At 54.0% G+C, this 19,400-nt stretch overlaps 1 protein-coding gene across 2 annotated transcripts; it reads right to left on the bottom strand.

Annotated features, from left to right (window-relative positions):
• Positions 1-1,592: 1,592 nt before the first annotated feature.
• CCDC102A (coiled-coil domain containing 102A) lies at positions 1,593-18,953 on the bottom strand. Of its 2 annotated transcripts, none has more exons than XM_063700237.1 (8): positions 18,484-18,953; positions 15,535-15,761; positions 10,533-10,641; positions 8,080-8,196; positions 7,523-7,732; positions 5,744-5,914; positions 4,789-4,892; positions 1,593-2,304 (listed from the first exon to the last, which is right to left on the bottom strand). In XM_063700237.1, the coding sequence occupies exons 1-8, from the start codon at positions 18,811-18,813 to the stop codon at positions 2,175-2,177; spliced, it is 1,398 nt and encodes a 465-aa protein (XP_063556307.1). In that variant the 5' UTR covers positions 18,814-18,953; the 3' UTR covers positions 1,593-2,174. The 2 variants fall into 2 exon arrangements, with proteins under 2 accessions (XP_063556307.1, XP_018866938.2); XM_019011393.4 differs by having other exon boundaries at positions 18,229-18,953.
• Positions 18,954-19,400: the final 447 nt, after the last annotated feature.

The following is a 19,400-nucleotide window of genomic DNA, read 5'->3' on the forward strand; positions in this document are numbered from 1 at the left end:
CCCAGCTGGGCTCCTAGGTCTGCTTCTCTCCTCTTCACAATCCCCAGGGCTCCTGGTGACCCTGAGACCCAGCACCAGGTGTCCCTGGTGTAGCTCTGAGCATTGTGGCCTCAGGGCTCCCTCTTAACTAGGCCACACCGAGAGAAAATCATTTAGTGCAGCTCTCCCACCCCTAGCAGGCAGCCCCTTTGTCAACCGAATTTAACTGCTCTTTGGGGCCAGGCTGGAGCCCTAGCCTCTCCTTGCACAGCCCTAAACACAGGGAGCTCACCACCTTCTTTATGCTAGAATAATAGTGGCAATGCTTCCTTCTGCAGAAAGCAGGCCCGGGTACTGAGAATTTACCTAAAGGGTCCCATCAAAAGAGCAGATGCCCCGAAAGCCACTTTGACTGTGAAAGATCAAAAGTGTATGCTACCGTGTTTCTTTCTTTTTTTTTTTTTTTTTTGGAGACAGAGTCTTGCTCTGTCGCCCAGGCTGGAGTGCAGTGGTGCAATCTCGGCTCACTGCAAACTCCGCCTCCCGAGTTCAAGCGATTCTTCTGCCTCAGCCTCCCAAGTAGCTGGGATTACAGGCGCCTGCCACCAGGCCCGGCTAATTTTTGTATTTTTAGTAGGGACAGGGTTTCACCATGTTGGCCAGGCTGGTCTTGAACTCCTGACCTCAGGTGATCTGCCTGCCTCAGCCTCCCAAAGTGCTAGGATTACAGGCATGAGCCACCCTGCCCAGCCTGCTACCGTGTTTCTAATCACTGTTACCGTCAGATTTAACATAAATCTGCTGGTTATAGAAGGTGTAGAAATTAAGTACCAACAATAAAACTGCCTGTAATTTCGCTACCTAGGGCAGGGCTGGGGGAAAAAAAAAGGGTTTGTAATTTACTGTGTCCACACCTACCTCTAGGTAAACTTCCATCACTACTTGAACTTCATCCCCTGCGCCCACCTGGCAAATCCCTCCTCTCCAGGGAAAACCTTTAGGTATTTAATATAACTAACCTTTACCGAGCTCTGGGTTAACCTATCTAATTCTTGTGACAGCTCTGAGACATCTTATAAATGAAGAAACTGAGGCTCAGAGAGGGCAAGTAACTTCCCAGAGGTTGCACAGCTAATAAGGGGCAGAGACATGAATCCATGGGGTGCCAGAACTAAAGTCTCTAGAGTAGGCATGCACTGTACTTTCTTCCTCCTCGCCACAGGAGTGGATACCAGACTGCTCAGCAGCTCAGATGTTCATTCATTCATTCTTTGTGGGTTTTTTTTTGAGACCGAGTCTTGCTCTGTTGCCCAGGCTAGAGTGCAATGGTGTGATCTCGGCTCACTGCAACCTCCACCTCCTGGCTTCAAGCGATTCTCCTGCCTCAGCCTCCTGAGTAGCTGAAATTACAGGCAACCAACACCATACCCGGCTCATTTTTGTGTGTGTGTGTTTTTTTTTTTTTTTCATTTTTGTGTTTTTAGTAAAGATGGGATTTGGCCATGTTGCCCAGGCTGGTCTTGAACTCCTGGGCTCAAGCGATCTACCTGCGTTGGACTCCCAAAGTGCTGGGATTACAGGTGTGAGCCACCGTGGCTGGCCTCATTCATTCATTCTTTCTTCTTCACATTCACTCATTTATTAAATTACTTGACATTCCTGAGCTCTGGTTCAGTGTCAGGTGCAGGCCGATGCCGTCCCCCACAACCCCCGCCCACATCTGCCATACTTTCAGATGCCCCAAGAACTTGAACTTCATTTATTACAAATAACTGGGTTCACTGCATTGTATGATGAACAGCGAAGCCTAGAGAGGCAGCCCAGGCTGGGGCTCCAACAACTGCCCCCAACATGCCCAGCCCTGCACGAAGTCCTGGGTGGGTGAGGTCATCTGGACTGGGCCTTGGAGCTGTCCTGTATTTATAAAACCAAATGGGTCCAAAGACTCCTGGGTGTGCGCGCGTGCGTGCGTGTGTGTGTGTGTGTATATATATATATATATATAAAACATAGGCTTCCTTTCCACAGGGCGTTGGTAGGTGGGACTGTTGACGCCATCCCTGGGAGAGAAGAAAGTCGGCTGTGGCAGGGACTGGTCCCAGAGTGAGCCTAGGCGCTGCATCAGTTTGAGTGGCTGGTTAGCCTGGACCCTGGGCAGGTATGGGGCGGCCCATCCTGCCCAGCCACAGGAAGCTCTAGGCCACCTGGATTTGCAGGTCCTCGTCCTCGTCCAGGTCACTGGCTCCATCCCCGGCCTCCTCGGTGCCAAAGCGAGCACTGCGGATCTTCCCGAAGAGGGGAGCGTTCTGCTGCTGCCTGCGGAGCCTGTGGGGTGGGGGTTACAGGAGGTTAGAGCAGCCTGGCTGGTAGTCCCCCGATAAGGCGGCTGTAGCTGGTGCTGGAGCAGTTAAGCCTTCCCTGGTGCTTCCCCTGCTGTCTCATCTCCTGTAATCTCCTTATATGATGGAAGTGCCATTATCACCCCCATTTTACAAGCAAGGAAACCGAGGCACAGAAAGGTGAAGTCATTTGCTCAAAGTCACACAGATGGTGGGGAGTGGGGCAGAGCTCTGAACTGAAGTGGGTGGTGCCAGAGCAGCTGGGCGGTTAGAGAGGTGAAGGAGCTGGCTCAAGGTCATGCTGCAGGATTTGAACCCAAGCCTGGCTCTCAGAGCACAGGCAGCAGAGTTGGTTGGTGGTGACAGTCCAGGGTGGGCTGAGCCCTCTACATTCCCAGTGTCAGTGAGAAAGGGCTCAGCCCTAGTTCTTCCTCACATTAAAATTCCTAAAGTCAAAATTTACGAGGAAAACTTTGAGTCTAAGAAGAGCTGGTGAAGGAAATACCGATCCTTCCCCCAACCCCCCAGCAAAGTGGCCGCCCCCGGCTGCATCTTACTGGAAGGCATGAATTATTAACACGTAAGGGAGGGGCACAGGCGGGGGCCTCCATTACTGCACAGTGATTTAGTGAGCTGTCCCCGGAACATTAAAGCACAAAAAGTTGGAAAATAAAACGACACAGCGGTCCTGGGTGGCCCCACCCTCCCCGATGGAAGCACTTGAGAGGCCCAGCAGAGCCTGCCTGCCCACTTCTGGAGTTTATGGCTCCTGAACAATGTGACCCAGACTGCGGGAAAGCCCCAAGGCTAAGTGGTCTTTTGAAGGGTGTGTGCTGCAGGGTCAGAGCGGGCAGAGCCAGCCAGGCATGGGTCCTGACTTGGACCCACGCCTGGGCCCCTGCACAACGCTTTATGGGCATCATCCCAGGCAGATGGGGAAATCGAGGCTCAGTTTACCATGGCACAATAGCTGTTAGGTCTCTGCAGCCCACACTCTAAGCCACAAGATCTCAGCAAACAGCAGCATATAGTAAATGCTCAATAAATAAGGGCTTGGATGGCTGATGGCCAGGGGTGATTCTGCCTGGCCACCCACCAACTGTGTGGCCATGGAAAGACTTACCCTCCTGGGCCTTAGTTTCCTCATCTGCCAGCCCCCTAGGAAAAAACATCTTTCCTTTCTCTCATAGAAGCAGCGTGATGCTGACGCACAATATGTAACCCAAATATAAGCCCCTCCGCAGCGGTAGTAGTAACAGTAGTAATAGCAGCAGCTGCTGACAATCACTCAGCATTTATTATGTGCCAGGTGTTTTCTTTCTTTCTTTCTTTTTTTCTTAGAGACGGGATCTCACTTTGTCTCCCAGGCCGGAGTACAGTGGTGTGATCACAGCTCACTACTATAGCTATGAACTCCTGAGCTCAAGTGATCCTCCTGCCTCGGTCTCCCAAGTAGCTGGAACTACAGGCACACACACCACCATGCCTGGCTAAGTTTTGTATTTTTTGTAGACATGGGGTCTTGCTTTGTTGCCCAGGGGGTCTCAAACTCCTGGTCTCAAGCAATCCTCTTGCCCTGGCCTTCCAAACTGTTGGGATTACAGGTGTGAGCTACCATGCCTCCAGGTACTTTCCTAAGAATGGATCAGCTCATTTAATACTCACAACAATCAAGAGGTAAGAACTATCATCATCCCCATTTTACAGATGAAGAAACTGACACAGAGAGGTTAAATAAATGTCCCAAGGCCACACAGCTGCTAATGCTGAGCCAGGCTTCAGACCATTCAGGCAGTCTGGCTGCAGAACTGGGCACCCTCTATTCTACGAAAGAAGAGAATGCAACTAAGCGCATTCTCAGGGCCCGGCACAGGTCAATGCTGTGGCTCCGATGCTCCTTGGGCCTCCCAGCTGTGAAGTGGGAGGGACCTGGACTGAAGTTTTCTGATATCGCCTGGCTCTGTGATTCACAGAGTGCTGGGACAGAGACAGGGTTGGGAGAGGGAGGCAGAGTGTGCTGGGTGGGGCCTGTTGGCAGTGGACGGGATCCAGGCCTGGGACCCCTCCACGAGTCCCTGCTCACCAGTCTCTCAGATCCCTGCTGTCCTGGTGTCACCTGGGCCCAGTAACCCTGAGGGCTGCCTATTTGAGCCCCGCTGGCCCCACCCACTGCCCCAAGCCTTGGGCCTGACCTCTCCAGCCCGCCCTTCCTGCCCTCACTCTACCCACCAGCCCTCCTGCTAGAGGACACAATTCCAGGGCCTGCAGCTGGCCTGACTTCCTGCACCCCCTGCCCTGGTTTCCTGGCTCTGGCCCTTCCTGCCCGGAGGGGACAGGATTCTGGCTCCAGGCACCTGGATCTCTTCCTTCTTCGTCTCCCCCTCCAGCCTTGGTTTGGGCTCCATCCCTGACCGGAGGGTTCCCTGGCTGGAAGTCTCTGCCCTGTTTCTGTTCCCTGCCCGGGGCCCACCTGGACTGCAGGTGCTCCAGTTGCACTTGCAGGTTCTCGCTCTGCTCCGTCTGCTCGTCCAGCGACCGCTGCAGCTTACGTGCCTGGTTGTGGGCCTCGTCCAGCTGTGGGGGTGAGCAGGGCCGAAAGCACGAAGGTCACCCAGGGCTGGGCAAGGCCGGCCACCCGCCCAGGGAAAACCACTCCTACTGCTGTTCCCTGGGAAGGTGCTCCTCCGAGAGTGTTTGCTCCTTGAGGCCTAGGCTAAGGCTTACCTCTTCTAGAAAAGCATCCCTTTGGTTCCTCTCCATCCCCTCTGCCTCCTCTTGCACATCTACCCATCCTCTCAGGCCCTGCACTACTGATGCAGCCATCCACCTCCTATCCTTCTGTCCCCATCAGTCTGTCCATCGGACCATTCGTCCAGGGAGATATTCATCTGCCCATGGAGACAGTCACCCACCACTCCCCATCCATTAATCTAATCAGCAGCCCATCTAGCATGCCTAGCCATGCCTTCCCGCTCTCCCGGACACACCTACCTTCCCGTCAACCTGGCCTTCTTTCTCCCTCTGCATTCGTTCTTCCACCCACTGACCCAGTCAGCTGTCCATCCGTCTGTCCACTGTCTACCCATCCAGCCATCATCTGTTCATACATCCATTGGATCCACCCATCCATCTGCCCGCCCTGCCTCTCTCTCCCATTCATCCATCCATTCATTCCTTTACCCATTGGTTCATCCATGCACACATCCATCTTGTCTTCTGTTCATTTTTCTTCCCATCTTCCCGCCCACATGTCCATCCTGCCATCCATTCATCACGCACCTACCCACTCTACCCTGTGCGCCTCCTGAGAGCCAGGCTTGTGACAGGCACCAGGGGCTGAGAATGGAGAAGCCAGGAGGGCCCTGCGGTCCCCACTCCTCCCTGGCCAAGGTCTGTTGCTACCCCTGCCCCTCTGTGGTCCTCACCTCGTCCTCAGCCTGGGCCAGCTCCTTCTTGAGCTCCTCCACCCGCAGCCGCAGCTTCTTCACCTCAGCCTCGTGCTGCTCCACCCGCCGGTTGGCATGTGCCAGCTCTGCCACCTTCTCCTGGAACTGCTTCTTCAGCTTGCCATGCACATGCTTCAGGTCTGCCAGCTCCTACAGGGCACAGGGATGGGGTGGGAGGGAGGAGGGAATCATTATCAGCCTGGGCGCCATGCCAAGGAGTCCCACGAGGTCAGGCAGTTCTAGGGATGCTGGGTGTCTCTCCTTCCCAGAATCTCTCCATCTGTTGTCTGAAGCATCAGCAGTAGAGGTTTGGCTGAGCAGTGAGGCTGGAGGTGCCTTCTAGGGAGGTGAGAAGGCTGGGTGGGTGGAACCTGTGCCTCCGGTTTGGATGTGTAACTTTCAGATGCTACTGGATCTACCCTGGAGCTGTTGGAGCAGGGTCGGGGTTTCCGGGGAAGGATGAGGTCTGGAGTCTTCAGGGGCGTATGGCATTGAAAGCCCTGGGTTGGGAATGAGCTAGGCTGGGGAATGGGTGGGTGTCTCAGAGCCCAGAGTGGTTGGGAAGAGGAAGGGCAGCCAGCAAAAGAGGTGCCCACCCCGGAGCTCTGTGAGTTCTCCAAGCCTCAGTTTCCATTTCTGTAAAATGGGAATAGGCATTGCCTAAAGGTCTCTTGAGTCCATCCTTTTTGTTTCATCTCTACCGACTGCAACCTGGTCCAGGTCTCCTCCCTCTCTTGTTGTCCAGGGAACGTCAACAGCTTCCCCCCAGCCTGTCTTCTCATCTTCTGCCCACACAGCCTGCTCATACTCCCCTCCTGCTTTAAACTCTCTCGAGGAGTCCCACCACTTGTGCCTCACCTACCACATCCCCCCGCTCACTCCCCTCCAGCACACTGGCCTTGTTCCTCCAAAGCTCTGTGTCTCTTTCACCACGGACATTTATTCATGTTATTCCTAACTTCTCTCCATCCCCTCCCCTAAATGCACACGCTACCAGTTAACGGCTGCTTTTCCTGGAGAACTCAGTTTATTTATTTATTACTATTTTTTTGAGACAGAGTTTCTCTGTCACCCAGGCTGGGGTGCAGTGGTGCAATCTCAGCTCAGTGCAACCTCTGCCTTCCGGTTTCAAGTGATTCTCCTGCCTCAGCCACCCGAGTAGCTGGGATTACAGGTGCCCACCACAATGCTCGGCTAATTTTTGTATTTTTAGTAGATATGGGGTTTCGCCATGTTAGCCAGGCTGGTCCCAAACTGCTGACCTCAGGTGATCCGCCCACCCCAGCCTCCGAAAGTGCTGAGATTACAGGTGTGTGCCACTGCACCTGGCTGACAACTCAGTTTAAAATGTCACTGCCTCCGGGAGGTATTTCCAGGACCGTGGGCCTAAGCCAGGTCTCCTGGTATCCCCTCTTCTTGCTGGTGACCATGAAGCTGTGTGATTGGCATGAATCTGTGTGACAGAGAGAGCCATGTGTACATCCCCCAAGTAAGCCTTCAGCTCCATGAGGGGAAGAGGGGAGGCCACATCTGTCTGTTCAGTGCTGTGTCTCTGGCACCTAGAGTGGAGCTTGGCACACAGTAAGTGCTCAATGAATGCGGCTACTATAATTACCAACTGGTCTAGCACACAAGGTGCTGAATACATGCAGCTACCATAATTATCACCAGGCCTGACACATAGTAGGGAGACTGCGCTCTGGCTGGATGGGGAGGTGGTGGCGGCCCCAGCACTGGCCACTCCACTCCTTGCCCCACCTTGTTCTTCTCGAAGAGCGCGGCCTGGCTGGCCCTCAGGTCGCAGTCCAGTGCGCTGGCTGTCTGCCGCCGCCGCCGGGCCAGCGCCTCCTCCAGGTCCCCGACCTGTGCCCGCAGCTTCTTGTTCTCCCGCTCAAGGCCCAGTTTCTCTGTCTCCAGCCGCTCCCGGCGGCCCCACTCCGCAGCGTTTTCGGCCTGCAGCCGCTCCATCTGCAGCAGGGCAGGGCAGAGTGAGGACTCCCAGTGGAGGGGGCATGCAGGGCCTGAGCTGGACGCCCCCACCACCTCCTGGAGCCATTTTTGGCTCCAGGAAGCAGATCCAGCTGCATTGGCTATAATTAAGCTGGGCTCATTTCATGGTGTACAGGATGTGAGGGCGCTTCTGGCCTCTGTGTGGGAGAGAGGCCTGCCTCTTGCAGATCAGGACACCATTGGATGTGGCTGGCCCCGCTCAGAGCACAGTCCTGGCCCCTGCCCTGTTCCCAGTGACCTGCTGATGGAGCAGGGCCCCAGGACCCCTAAACCCAGATCCTCCTGGGTCCCATCCATGGCCTCACCTCGCCCCTCAGCTCGGCCATTTTCCGGTCCATGCTGGAGCGTGCACCGAGCTCATCTTCCAGGTCCTCAGACATGCGGCCCAGCTCGTCCTGGTGCGCCTCCTTCAGGATGCTGAGCTGCAGGGATAAGGCCCCACCTGGTCATGAGAACCACCAGGATATAGCCTGGAACCAGCTCCGGGGGTGGGCGCCAGTGCAGGAGTGCTCAGCGTGGAGCCTGAGGCAGCGCCCCAATGGGGCAGGCACCAGGTATTCCAAACAGACCTCGAATCTGACCACTTCTGCTCCTCCCAATGTCTCTCCTCCTCATTACTATCTAGCCTCCCAGTGTCTACTCCTGGCCCTTCTCTGTCAACCCGTTTTCCACAACAGCAGCCCAGAGGGAGCTTTTAACAAAGATGAATGCAATCATACCACCCTCCTCCCACAAAGCCTCTGATGGCTCCCAGGTGCCTTAGGGTAAAGTCCAACTCCTCTCTATGCTCTCACAAAGCCCTGCACGATTGGATACCTACCCGCCGCTCTCCCCTTAGTTCACTGTACTCCAGGCACCATGGACTCCTTTCTGTTCCTCAGACACACCAAGTTCCTGCCTACCACAGGGCCTTTGCACATGCGTGGATCTTTCTGAGACACTTCGTAGGACTGATTTTTCTTATTCTCAGGCCTTGACCTAAAGGCCCCCTCCTTAGGAATGCCTCTTCTGTCCACCTGGCCTGGAGGAGGGGCCTCCTCATCCCACTCACCACTGGAAAGCTAGCCTGGAAGGACGGGGAGCTTGTGTGTCTGTCCACCTTTGTGTCATTGTATGGCCTGGGCACAGGGCCACCCTCAGTGTAGAGTGACTAATTCCAACACTGCTCTGCACACAGGTGCATCAGAATTGCTTGGCGTGCATTTAAGACAATAACATTTCTTGCGGTATACAGCAAACCCCAACAAACTGCTGCTCCCTGTAACACACGGATGAGTTTTCAACACATAATGTTGAGGGAGAGACACCAGATACAAAAGAGAACCTTTATAATTTTCTACTAAATTGTACATTTGTGTTTCATTCGCTTTTCTTCAAATGATTATACTTCATAATTTGAAAAGACTAAAAGAACAGGGTCCTGGACCCAGCCCTGAAAGGTGCTGATTCAGGAGGGTGGAGGGAGGTCTGGGAATCTGTATTTTAGGAGATTTCCTAAGAGATTCTCATGTAAGACCAGTCTTGGTCCCCTCCAGGACAGTTTCAGGCTCTAAAGTTCTGTGATCCTCCCAGCTGCTAGAAACCCACCGATCCAGTGTGGCGTTCCCTGGGTGGCTGCGCCCTCTGGTGGCCATTGAGGCCTGCACAGGAGGCCGTAGTGGCAGCTCAGCCTGCTCTGAGCCCCCACACTGCAGTGGTGGATTCCCTTCTCTGGAGCCTCAGTTTCCCTATCTGTAAGATGGGGACATGAGGACCCAGCTCCCTGGGCTGCCATGAGGCTTCAGTGACACCTAGTACAGATAGGAACCCAATGAATGCCACATCCAGCCTCCTCGTCTTCATCCTGGTCTACAAGGCCCCCTCCTGCGGCCTCGCCTCTCACTTCCTGCTCTCCAGCCACCTGGCCCTCCCTGTTTCCCGCACACGCTGGGCTTGTTCCTGCCTTAGGACCTTTGCACCGCTGTGCCTTCTGCCAGGAACACTCTCCCCTGTATCTTTTCAAGGACAGCTTCCTCTAGCCCCTTTAGGTCTTGCCTCAAATGCCACCTTCTTAGGCCTTCCCTGACCTACCACCCCATCTCTCTCATTCTGTTTTGACTCCTTCATAACTTATGAATCTGCCTGGTGACTGTCGGTCTCCCATGCCCACAGCCCCCACAAAGTGAGCTCCTGAAGGCAGGGACCTTGCCTGCCCAGCACTCAGAACAACTCAGAAAAAATAAAATAAAATAAAATAAATAAAAAAATAAAAAAATAAAAATAAATAAATAAAATAAAATAAAATAAATAATAAGATAAAATAAATAAAATAAAATAAATAAAAATAAAATAAAATAAAATAAATAAAGCCAGGCACTGTGGCTTACACCTGTAATTCCAGCACTTTGGAGGCCGAGGCAGAAGGATCACTTGGGTCCAGGAGTTCGAGACCAGTCTGGCCAACATGGTGAAACCCTGTCTCTACTAAAAATACAAAAATTAGCCGGGCGTGGTGGCGGGTGCCCGTAATCCCAGCTATTCAGGAAGCTGAGGCAGGAGAATCGCTTGAACCCGGGAGGTGGAGGTTGCAGTTAGCCGAGATCACACCACTGCACTCCAGCCTAGGCGACAGAGCAAGACTCTGTCTCAAAAAAAAAAAAAAAAAAAGAACGACTGTTGGATGAATTAATGAATGAATTCTCTCTTCCATCTCCACTACTGAAATTCAACAGTGCGATCCTGCCACCTCCAGGAAGACCCTCTGGTCTCCAAGACTCACCTGCTTGAGCATCTCCTGCTTGGTCTTGCTCAGCTCCTCATACTTGATCTTCCACTGGCTGAGCTCCCCCTCTAGCTTCTCAATGTTCCTGCTCAACGCCAGTTTATCCCTGGGGAAGGGACAGACATGGGGGTGAGCCCACCAAGGCCCTCTGCTTGGAGTCCTCACCAAGGGTGGCCCTGCTGTGTGCCCTCTGCACTTGTTGAGCCCAAGTCCAAAATCCTTGCCTTGGTATTCAGGCCCAGGCACCCTATGTGGCTAGAAGCACCCTGGCTTTGCAGTTCTCCTGGAACTGCATTCCCTATCCAAGTGCAAGTGCCCAGCTCACATTGTGGGGAGGTGGTCGGGGTTCCAGAGCACTGAGCATCCCTGGGCAAGTGCCTCTCTCCTGCTGCACCTCAGGCTCATCTGAAAATGGCTCCAGGAGGTGGCGGCCCCGGCACTGGCCACTCCACTCCTTGGCCCACCTTGTTCTTCTCGAAGAGCTGTCGAAGACCACCCTGCTCCTGTCTGTTTTGTAGACTATGTTCCCTGCAAGGCTTGGTCTGAACACATGGTTCTGCAGACAGAAACACTGGAAAACACTGTCCAGTGACCCGAAGAGAGGGTTCTCTCTTGCCATCGTCACTGTGTGGGATCCCTACATCCTCCCATAACCCCCACCCTGCCTTGATCTTGAATAAGGCACTGTAGGTAACAAGCATGATGCCTGGCCCTGGCAGAGTAGGTGCTCACCAATGGCTGAGCTCAGCATCACCTTCCAGCACGCTGCCCTTCATGACCCCACACCACACTGGCCTCTCTCTCTGAGAGTGGAACACTCCATGCCTCCAACATGGGGTTCCCAGAGGGGACAACGTCACCCTGTAGGAGGCATGTTGAAAACCCATGGCAACATTTTTGGCTATCACAATGATTAGGGGTCATTTAGTGGACGGGGGCCAGGGTGCCTGACTCCCTGCAATGCCCTGGGCGTCCTGCCCATCAGGATGCATCCTGCATCCTACTGAATGCATGCACAGCCCACTGGACATTGCTCGGGGTAGAGATGATCTGAGCCTACAGCCTCATTCTGATTTACATTGAAACAGAAAGTAATTTTTATACTAACATATACTGAATTTTCTAGGAATGGAATCACTGTATAAACTGAAGGAAGACTGCACTTTTCTTTGTTTTTAGAGAGAGGATCTGGCTCTGTTGCTCAGGCTGGAGTGCAGATCACAGCTCACTCCCTGGAACTGCACTCCCTACCCAAGTGCAAGTGCCCAGCTCATATTGTGGGGAGGTGGTCCGGGCTCCAGAGCACTGGGCATCTCTGGGCAAGTACCTCCCTCCTGCTGTACCCCAGGCTCATCTCTTAAAGACTACCCTGTTCCTGTCTGTTCACAGCTCACTGCAACCTTGAACTCCTGGACTCAAGCGATCCTGTCACCTCGAGCTCCCAAAGTACTGGGATTATAGGCATGAGCCACTGTGCCCGGCTGCACTTTGCTTTGTTCAGAACTTTACCAAAGGCTGTTCATCTCTCAAGAAAGCTCATCGCAGTGACACCACTTGTGTCTTTGAGTTGCTAAGTCTGCACACCTGCATGAGCCGCCTTTGTAGCTGTCCTGCGAGGTGACTTAAATGTGCAGATAGATACATGTAAGCCTTCAACACAGCACCTGACTTGGAGCACATGCTATGTCTTTGCTGTTATAACTATTGTCACTATCATTCCATTTAAAGACACCCACTCTGACCACTTCACCATTTCTTCTAGAGGAGCTATGCCCAAGCACTTCCATATCACAACACGTGTATTTTAAGTTACTTTCAGGCTGGGCGCAGTGGCTTACACCTGTAATCCTAGCGCTTTGGGAGGCCAAGGCAGGTGGGCTGCCTGAGCTCAGGAGTTCGAGAGCAGCCTGGGCAACATGGTGAAAACCTGTTTCTACTAAAATACAAAGAATTAGCTGGGCGTGGTGGTGTGTGCCTATAGTCCAAGCTACTCGGGAGGCTGACACATGAGAATTGCTTGAACCAGGGAGACAAGAGATTGTAGTGAGCTGAGATAGAGCCGCTGTACCCCAGTCTGGGCAACAGAGCGAGACTCTGTCTCCAAAAAACAAAAAAAGTTACTTTCACTTCTACTTTATATTTCAGTTAGTGCACTAGGTTGATTTTTTTGCTTGTTTGGCTTAAACAGTCTAAATTTATTCTCTCATATTTCTAGAGGCTAGAAGTCCAAGATCAAGCTGTTGGCAGGACTGGTTCTCTGAGGGCTGTGAGAAAGAATCCGTTCCATGCCTCTCCCCCAGCTTCTGGCAGTTTGCTGGCCATCTTTGGTATTCCTTGGCCAAAGATGCAACAATGTCCGCAAAAGCATCACCCTGACCTCTGCCTACATCTTCACAAAGGCATTATACTGATTTTTTTTTTTTTTTTTTTTTGAGACAGCGTCTCTCTCTGTCACCTAGGCTGGAGGGTACTGGTGCGTTCATACAATCACAGCTCCCTCAGCCTCGACCTCCTGGGCTCAAGCGATCCTCCCGCCTCAGCCTTCCAAGTAGCTGAGACTACAGTGGCACAGCCCCGTTCCCAGCTAATTTTTTTTTTTTTTTTTTTGTAGGCCAGGCACAATGGCTCATGCCTGTAATCCCAGCACTATGGGAAGCTGAGATCGGTGGATTACCTGAGGTCAGGAGTTCGAGACCAGCCTGGCCAACATGGTAAAACTCCATCTCTATGAAAAATACAAAAATTAGCTGGGTCTGGTGGCTAATTTTTTAGCCACCCTCTGGGTTGATCCCTCTGGGAACCCCATGTTGGAGGCATGGAGTGTTCCACTCTCAGAGAGAGAGGCCAGTGTGGTGTGGGGTCATGAAGGGCAGCGTGCTGGAAGGTGATGCTGAGCTCAGCCATTGGTGAGCACCTACTCTGCCAGGGCCAGGCATCATGCTTGTTACCTACAGTGCCTTATTCAAGATCAAGGCAGGGTGGGGGTTATGGGAGGATGTAGGGATCCCACACAGTGACGATGGCAAGAGAGAACCCTCTCTTCGGGTCACTGGACAGTGTTTTCCAGTGTTTCTGTCTGCAGAACCATGTGTTCAGACCAAGCCTTGCAGGGAACATAGTCTACAAAACAGACAGGAGCAGGGTGGTCTTCGACAGCTCTTCGAGAAGAACAAGGTGGGCCAAGGAATGGAGTGGCCAGTGCTGGGGCCGCCACCTCCTGGAGCCATTTTCAGATGAGCCTGAGGTGCAGCAGGAGAGAGGTACTTGCCCGGGGATGCTCAGTGCTCTGGAACCCCGACCATCTCCCGACAATGTGAGCTGGGCACTTGCACTTGGATAGAGAATGCAGTTCCAGAACTGCAAAGAACATGCGCCAGAGGCATGGTGCACATGCCTGTAATCCCAGCTACTCAGGAGGCTGAGGCAAGAGAAACACTTGAACATGGGAGGCAGAGGTTACAGTGAGTCGAGACTGTGCTACTGTACTCCAGCCTGGGCAACAGAGTGAGGCTCTGTCTAAAAAAAAATATATATATATATGTATATATACATATATATACACACACATATATACGTATATATACATATATACACACACACATATATACGTATATATACACACACATATATATGTATATATACACATATACACACACATATATATACGTATATATACATATATATATATATATATATATATATTTTTTTTTTGTAGAGACAGGGTCTTGCTGTATGGCCCAGGTTGGCCACAAGCAATCCTCTTGCCTCGGAATCCCAAAGTGCTATGATTACAGACATGAGTCACGGCACCTGGCCATTATATTGATTTTTTAAAAAAGGAGTGTGTAGATAGGTTATGCTATTGACGTATTTAATTTCTGGACAGAAAAACTGCAGAATATTCATTATCATCAAGCTCGTGCCCTCTAAACTGCTCTGATCAAGGTCACTGGTGACCTCCACATTCTAAATCCAATGGTCAGGGCTCAGCCCTGTTCTTACTGATCACTCTGTCCTCCAGGAAACGGTTTCTTGTGGTTCCCCTTCCCAGCCCGGCTCCCTTCTCTTGTCTCCTCTGCTGTTTCCCTTTCCTCTAACTGACCTCTAAACTTGGCACTTCAGGGCTGGATCCTCTGACCTCTTCCCTATCCACACTCACTCCTTGGCCCTTGTCCATGCTCATCGTTTTATTTATTTATTTATTTATTTTTTGAGACAGAGTCTTGCTCTGTCGCCCAGGATGGAGTGCAGTGGCACAATTCCAGCTCACTGCAACCTCCACCTCCCGGCTTCAAGCAATTTTCCTGCCTCAGCCTCCTGAGTAGCTGGGATTGCAGGTGTCTGCCACCACGCCTAGCTAATTTTTGCATTTTTGGTAGAGATGGGGTTTCAATTCACCATGTTGGTCAGGCAGGTCTCCAACACGTGACCTCAAGTGATCTGCCCACCTCGGCCTCCCAAAGTTTTGGGATTACAGGCGTGAGCCACCGCGCCTGGCCCAGCTCATGGCTTTCAGTATCATCTCTTCACTGGTGGCTCTTGCATTTTTACCTCCAGCCCAGGCCTGTCTCATGAACTCCAGACTCATTCACATCCCCAGCTGCCTCCCTGCCATCTCAAACTCACATGTCCAAAACCAAGGTCCCAGCTGCAACCTTCCAACTTCCCTGTCTCCATTCCCTGCTTTTACGCTGCCCATAGCCCTCTCCCCCAACTAGAAAGTACGTTTCAGGAAGGCAGGGGCTTCTGTCTTATTTACGGCTGTATCCTCAGGGCAGAGCACAGTGCCTGGCCCAGAACAGGTGCCTGGTAATGTATTATTTGAATGAATAAATAAAAACTTGCACTGAGTTCTTGGGTGGAACACCACCGCTCTACAGTTCCAAGACACAGTCTAAACACTACCTGTCATCTTCGTGAGTCTAATGTTCTGTGATTCTGAGGGCGCTGTAGCACGGCCTGGCCCTGGCCCTGCCCCCTCCCGCCTCCCACGACTCACTCTCGCTCCTTGAGCAGCACCTTCTGGGACTCATCCAGCCGTAGCCGCAGGGCGGTCAACTTGGAGGCCTCCTCCTCCGTGGCAGCTGTGTCCTCCCAGGGTAGCCGGCTGCGCTCCTGGCGGCCTGAGCTGCCCCGCGGGCCCCCAGCCCCCAGGCTGCGCGCCTCCCAGCAGTCCTCAGACTCGTCTGGCATGCTCTTCAGCAGGCTCTCCACCAGCTCCAGTTCCTGTGGGGACCAAGGTGGAGGCTGGACCAGTGGCCGCCAAGCCAGGCCCTGGGTCTGAGATCAGCTTGATGGGTAACCTTGGGCAAGTCACACAGTGTCTCTGGGCCTCAGTTTCCTCTTCTGCTGCCTGCCTCTCCATCTCTGGAGAAGGAAGACACACCCTGCTCTGGGCCTCCCCCTTCACCTCTTGGAGCTGCAGAGTGTCAGCCACCATGGTTCCCTGTATCCTAGAAGATTCCCCAGGAGAGGTGGTGAGCTCCCTGTCACTGGAAGTATGCAAACCTACGGTGGGGCACCGATGGGAACAAATGTTGAAGCAGGAATTCCTATAATGGCTTAAGCCTAGATTCCTTCCAAAGGAATTCTAGCTCTAAGATCCTGTTTTTTCAGGGGCAAATAGTAAGGCATGGGGAGACTGGTGACACGGGCAAGCAGTGCCTGCGAGGAGAGCCAGCTCCCAGACAGGAAGCAGTTGAGAAATTAGGAACCCAGGGCCGAGCCCCCTTCCTTCTTGCCATCGTGCCCTTCTTCTCCGCCCCGCCCATCTCCAAGGCCTGTCTCTGACACAAACCCACAAGGACCACAGCCCCTGTTCCAGCTTCTCCCACAGCCTTTCCAGATGAGTCTGGACCAGCCTCTTCCTGGCCCGGCCCTTGGTTTCCCTAGCTGGACTGGAGCGGTGGCCCTGAGGACTCCCTGAGGAGTGAGAGCTACTCTTCTGTATCTCAGATTATTCAGGTGGAGGTGGCACCTGGTCCAAAGCCCCATTTTACGAATGGGGAACAGGGAGAGAGAGGACTTGTTCTGGGCCACAGCATGAAAAGGCTGGGCTGGAGAACAAACTCAGACTGCAAGCCTAGGGCTCCTGCCACTGCCCACAGCCCTCTGGCCTGTGACCGACAACTGGAATAAGGATAGGACAGGAACAGCATTGTGCGCAGTGAACACCACCTCCAAACACCAGGTCACCCCAGGGAAGAGGGGACTTCAGCCACAGGAGGCAGCAGTGCCCACGCTAGCCTACGGGATGGAGGGGGCTGGGCAGGAGAGAGGAGGGGGCAGTCTTATCTGGAGGAGTTGGCCTGTCCAGGGACTGAGCTGGGGAACTGAGCTTGGACCCTGCCCCTAGGTGGCTTTCTGGTAACAGGCCTGCTGGCTCAGGAGAGGGTGCCCTCTGCACCCACTGTTAATGCAGCAGCCATCCTGATTATTACCCTGGACTCTGGAGCCAGATTGTCCAGGTTCAAACCCCAGCAAGTTGTCACCGGCTGGCAGACACTGCTGCTGCTTTTTTTTTTTTTTTTTTTTTGAGATGGAGATTCACTCTCGTTGCCCAGGCTGGAGTGCAATGGTGTGATCTCGGCTCACTGCAATCTCCACCTCTCGGGTTAAAGCAATTCTCCTGCCTCAGCCTTCCGAGTAGCTGGGATTACAGGCGCCCGCCAGCATGCCCGACTAATTTTTGTACTTTTAGTAGAGATGGGGTTTCACCATGTTGGCCAGGCTGGTCTTGAACTCTTAACCTCAGGTGATCCACCAGCTTTGGCCTCCCAAAGTGCTGGGATTACAGGCGTGAACCACCACGCCCAGCCCAGACCTTACTTCTGAATCTCTCTGTGCCTCAGGATCCTCCCCATGGAGCAAATATCTTAGAGGGTTGCTGTGGGGGTTACCTAGATAACGCACATGCTCGGCTAAGTGCTGCGTGGGCGCCCAGTGAATGACGGCCGTTGCTATTACTGCCTTTTTCCAAACTCACCAGGCCCTCTCGGCCTCTATACTTTTTGCACAGGCAGTTTCTATCAGCTGGAATGCCTTCGGGCACTTTTTTTCTTAATTTTTATTTTTTAGAGGTGGAGTTGTTGCCCAGGCTGGAGTGCAGCAGTATAGTCATATTTCACTGCAACCTCGACTTCCTGGGCTTAAGGGATCCTCCTGCCGCAGCCACAGCCTCCCAAGTAGCTGGTACTCCAGGTACGAACCACGTCGTCCTGCCCTCCTGGCACTTTTCACAGCTAATTCCTACTCATCATTCTAGTCTCAGCTTGAATGTGACCTCTTCCAGGAAAGCTTCTGTGAAGCCTGCGTCAGGGACCTCCTCTGTGATCCCAGTGCCCTGATTTCTCCCACCGCTCAGCTCTGACTGAATCAATGGATTCGGCTCTGCTACGAATCAGCTAACTTCCAGGCAAGCTGCTGGATCCCTCTCCTGGCTCAAAGGGGATGATTCCTTGGTTCTGTTGACTTCTCAGGTGTGGGAGTGGAGGGATCACAGAACTTGGGATTCTCCACCCTGAGGTCTCCGGAAGGAAAATGATGTGAGGCCCCGCAAGGGTAGAACCCGACCTGGAGAAGTGAAAGCTCCAGGCCAGGCCTTTACTAGCTCGTTTCTGAGCCCAGCAGCTCAGGACAATCGGCCCCGCCCACTTCGAGACTGGAGCGCAAACGCCCCGCCCGCGCCGCGCACCTGGCTGCCTGGCGGCCTCTCAGACCCGACGTCACGCACTGGCTCGCGCTCCGCCTCCGGCTCGGGGCCGTCGCGCGTCTGGTCGGCGACCCCCCGGGCGCCCCTCAGCCGCGCCAGCTCGCGGCCCCGTGCCTCGCACTCGCCCTGCGCCTCTTGGCGCTCGCGCCGTGCGCCCGCCAGCTCCTTGGTGAGCGCGTCCAGGCGCTGGCGCAGCTGGCGCACCTCCTCGCGCGCGCGGTTGCGCTCAGCGCGCACCTTGCTCCATTTCTCGCGCCAATTGGCAGTGCAGTCCGACCACCAGCGCATGGTCTTCTCCATCTGCGCCGCCCGCGCCCGCGCCTCCTCCAGCTCCCGCAGCCGCAGCTCCTCGCGGCTCTCCCAGTCGCCGTCGGCCAGCAGCGCGGGCGCGGGGGGCAGGGGCAGTGCGGGCGGCGGCCCGGGCGAGGGCGTGCCGCTGGGCGGCGTGGGCGGCAAGGAGTCGGCAGGCCCCATGCGCTCCGGCGACGGGCTGCCCAGGATGGTCAGGAGGCTGCCCTTGGACAGCTGCGGGGACTCGGCCAGCCGGGGACTGGGCCCGTGGCTCATGGTGCGGCCGGGCGGGCCCTGGGCTCGAACTCGCGGCCGGGCTCAGGGGCGGCTCCGGGGACGCGCGGCGGACGCGATACAACTGTGCATGATGACGCCGTGCCCCGCTTCCCTCTGGGCCACGGGCGGAGGACGCCTCCTCGGACCTACGGGAGAACACAACCGTTATTGGACTGCAACCACCGTCAGTCTCGAAGATCAGCCGCGCCAAGGCCCTGGCGGAGGGAACAGAACGGCCAAGGTGGGAGGAGAGAGTTCTGTTCCAGGAGAGTCCCAGTGAGGCAGGATTGGTGGAGCAAGGGCCCGCAAAGGCCTCCTCAGTGGCCTCCAGACTCCCTGCTCCAATCCCTTCACCCAGTGGCGCTAATCTGAAACCTTGATCTGTTCTTTATTCTCCCGATCCCGGCTCACACACTGATGGCTTATACTATACTACTATCCACCTTCCGCACAGGACCCAGGCGGGGGCACTGGGCTGGTGCCAGGAGTCCCCTCCCTGTCTTTTCCTGCACTGGGCTAACTCTTCTCATATTTAAGACTCTTCTGAGGTATCACTTCCTCCTGGAAGCCCTCCTGGAGCACCTCAG

The sequence above is a fragment of the Gorilla gorilla genome, chromosome 18 (assembly GCF_029281585.2).
Source record: "Gorilla gorilla gorilla isolate KB3781 chromosome 18, NHGRI_mGorGor1-v2.1_pri, whole genome shotgun sequence".
In the NCBI taxonomy this organism is placed as follows: domain Eukaryota; kingdom Metazoa; phylum Chordata; class Mammalia; order Primates; family Hominidae; genus Gorilla; species Gorilla gorilla.

Coding starts and splice junctions, on each gene's coding strand:
- CCDC102A (XM_019011393.4), bottom strand. CDS start 18,813: ATGAGCCACGGGCCCAGTCCCCGGCTGGCCGAGTCCCCGCAGCTGTCC. Junction 10,642..15,534: donor GTGCTGCTCAAGGAGCGAGA/GTGAGTCGTGGG, acceptor TCCCTTCCCCAG/GGATAAACTGGCGTTGAGCA. Junction 5,915..7,522: donor CGCTCTTCGAGAAGAACAAG/GTGGGGCAAGGA, acceptor TGTGCCCTGTAG/GAGCTGGCAGACCTGAAGCA.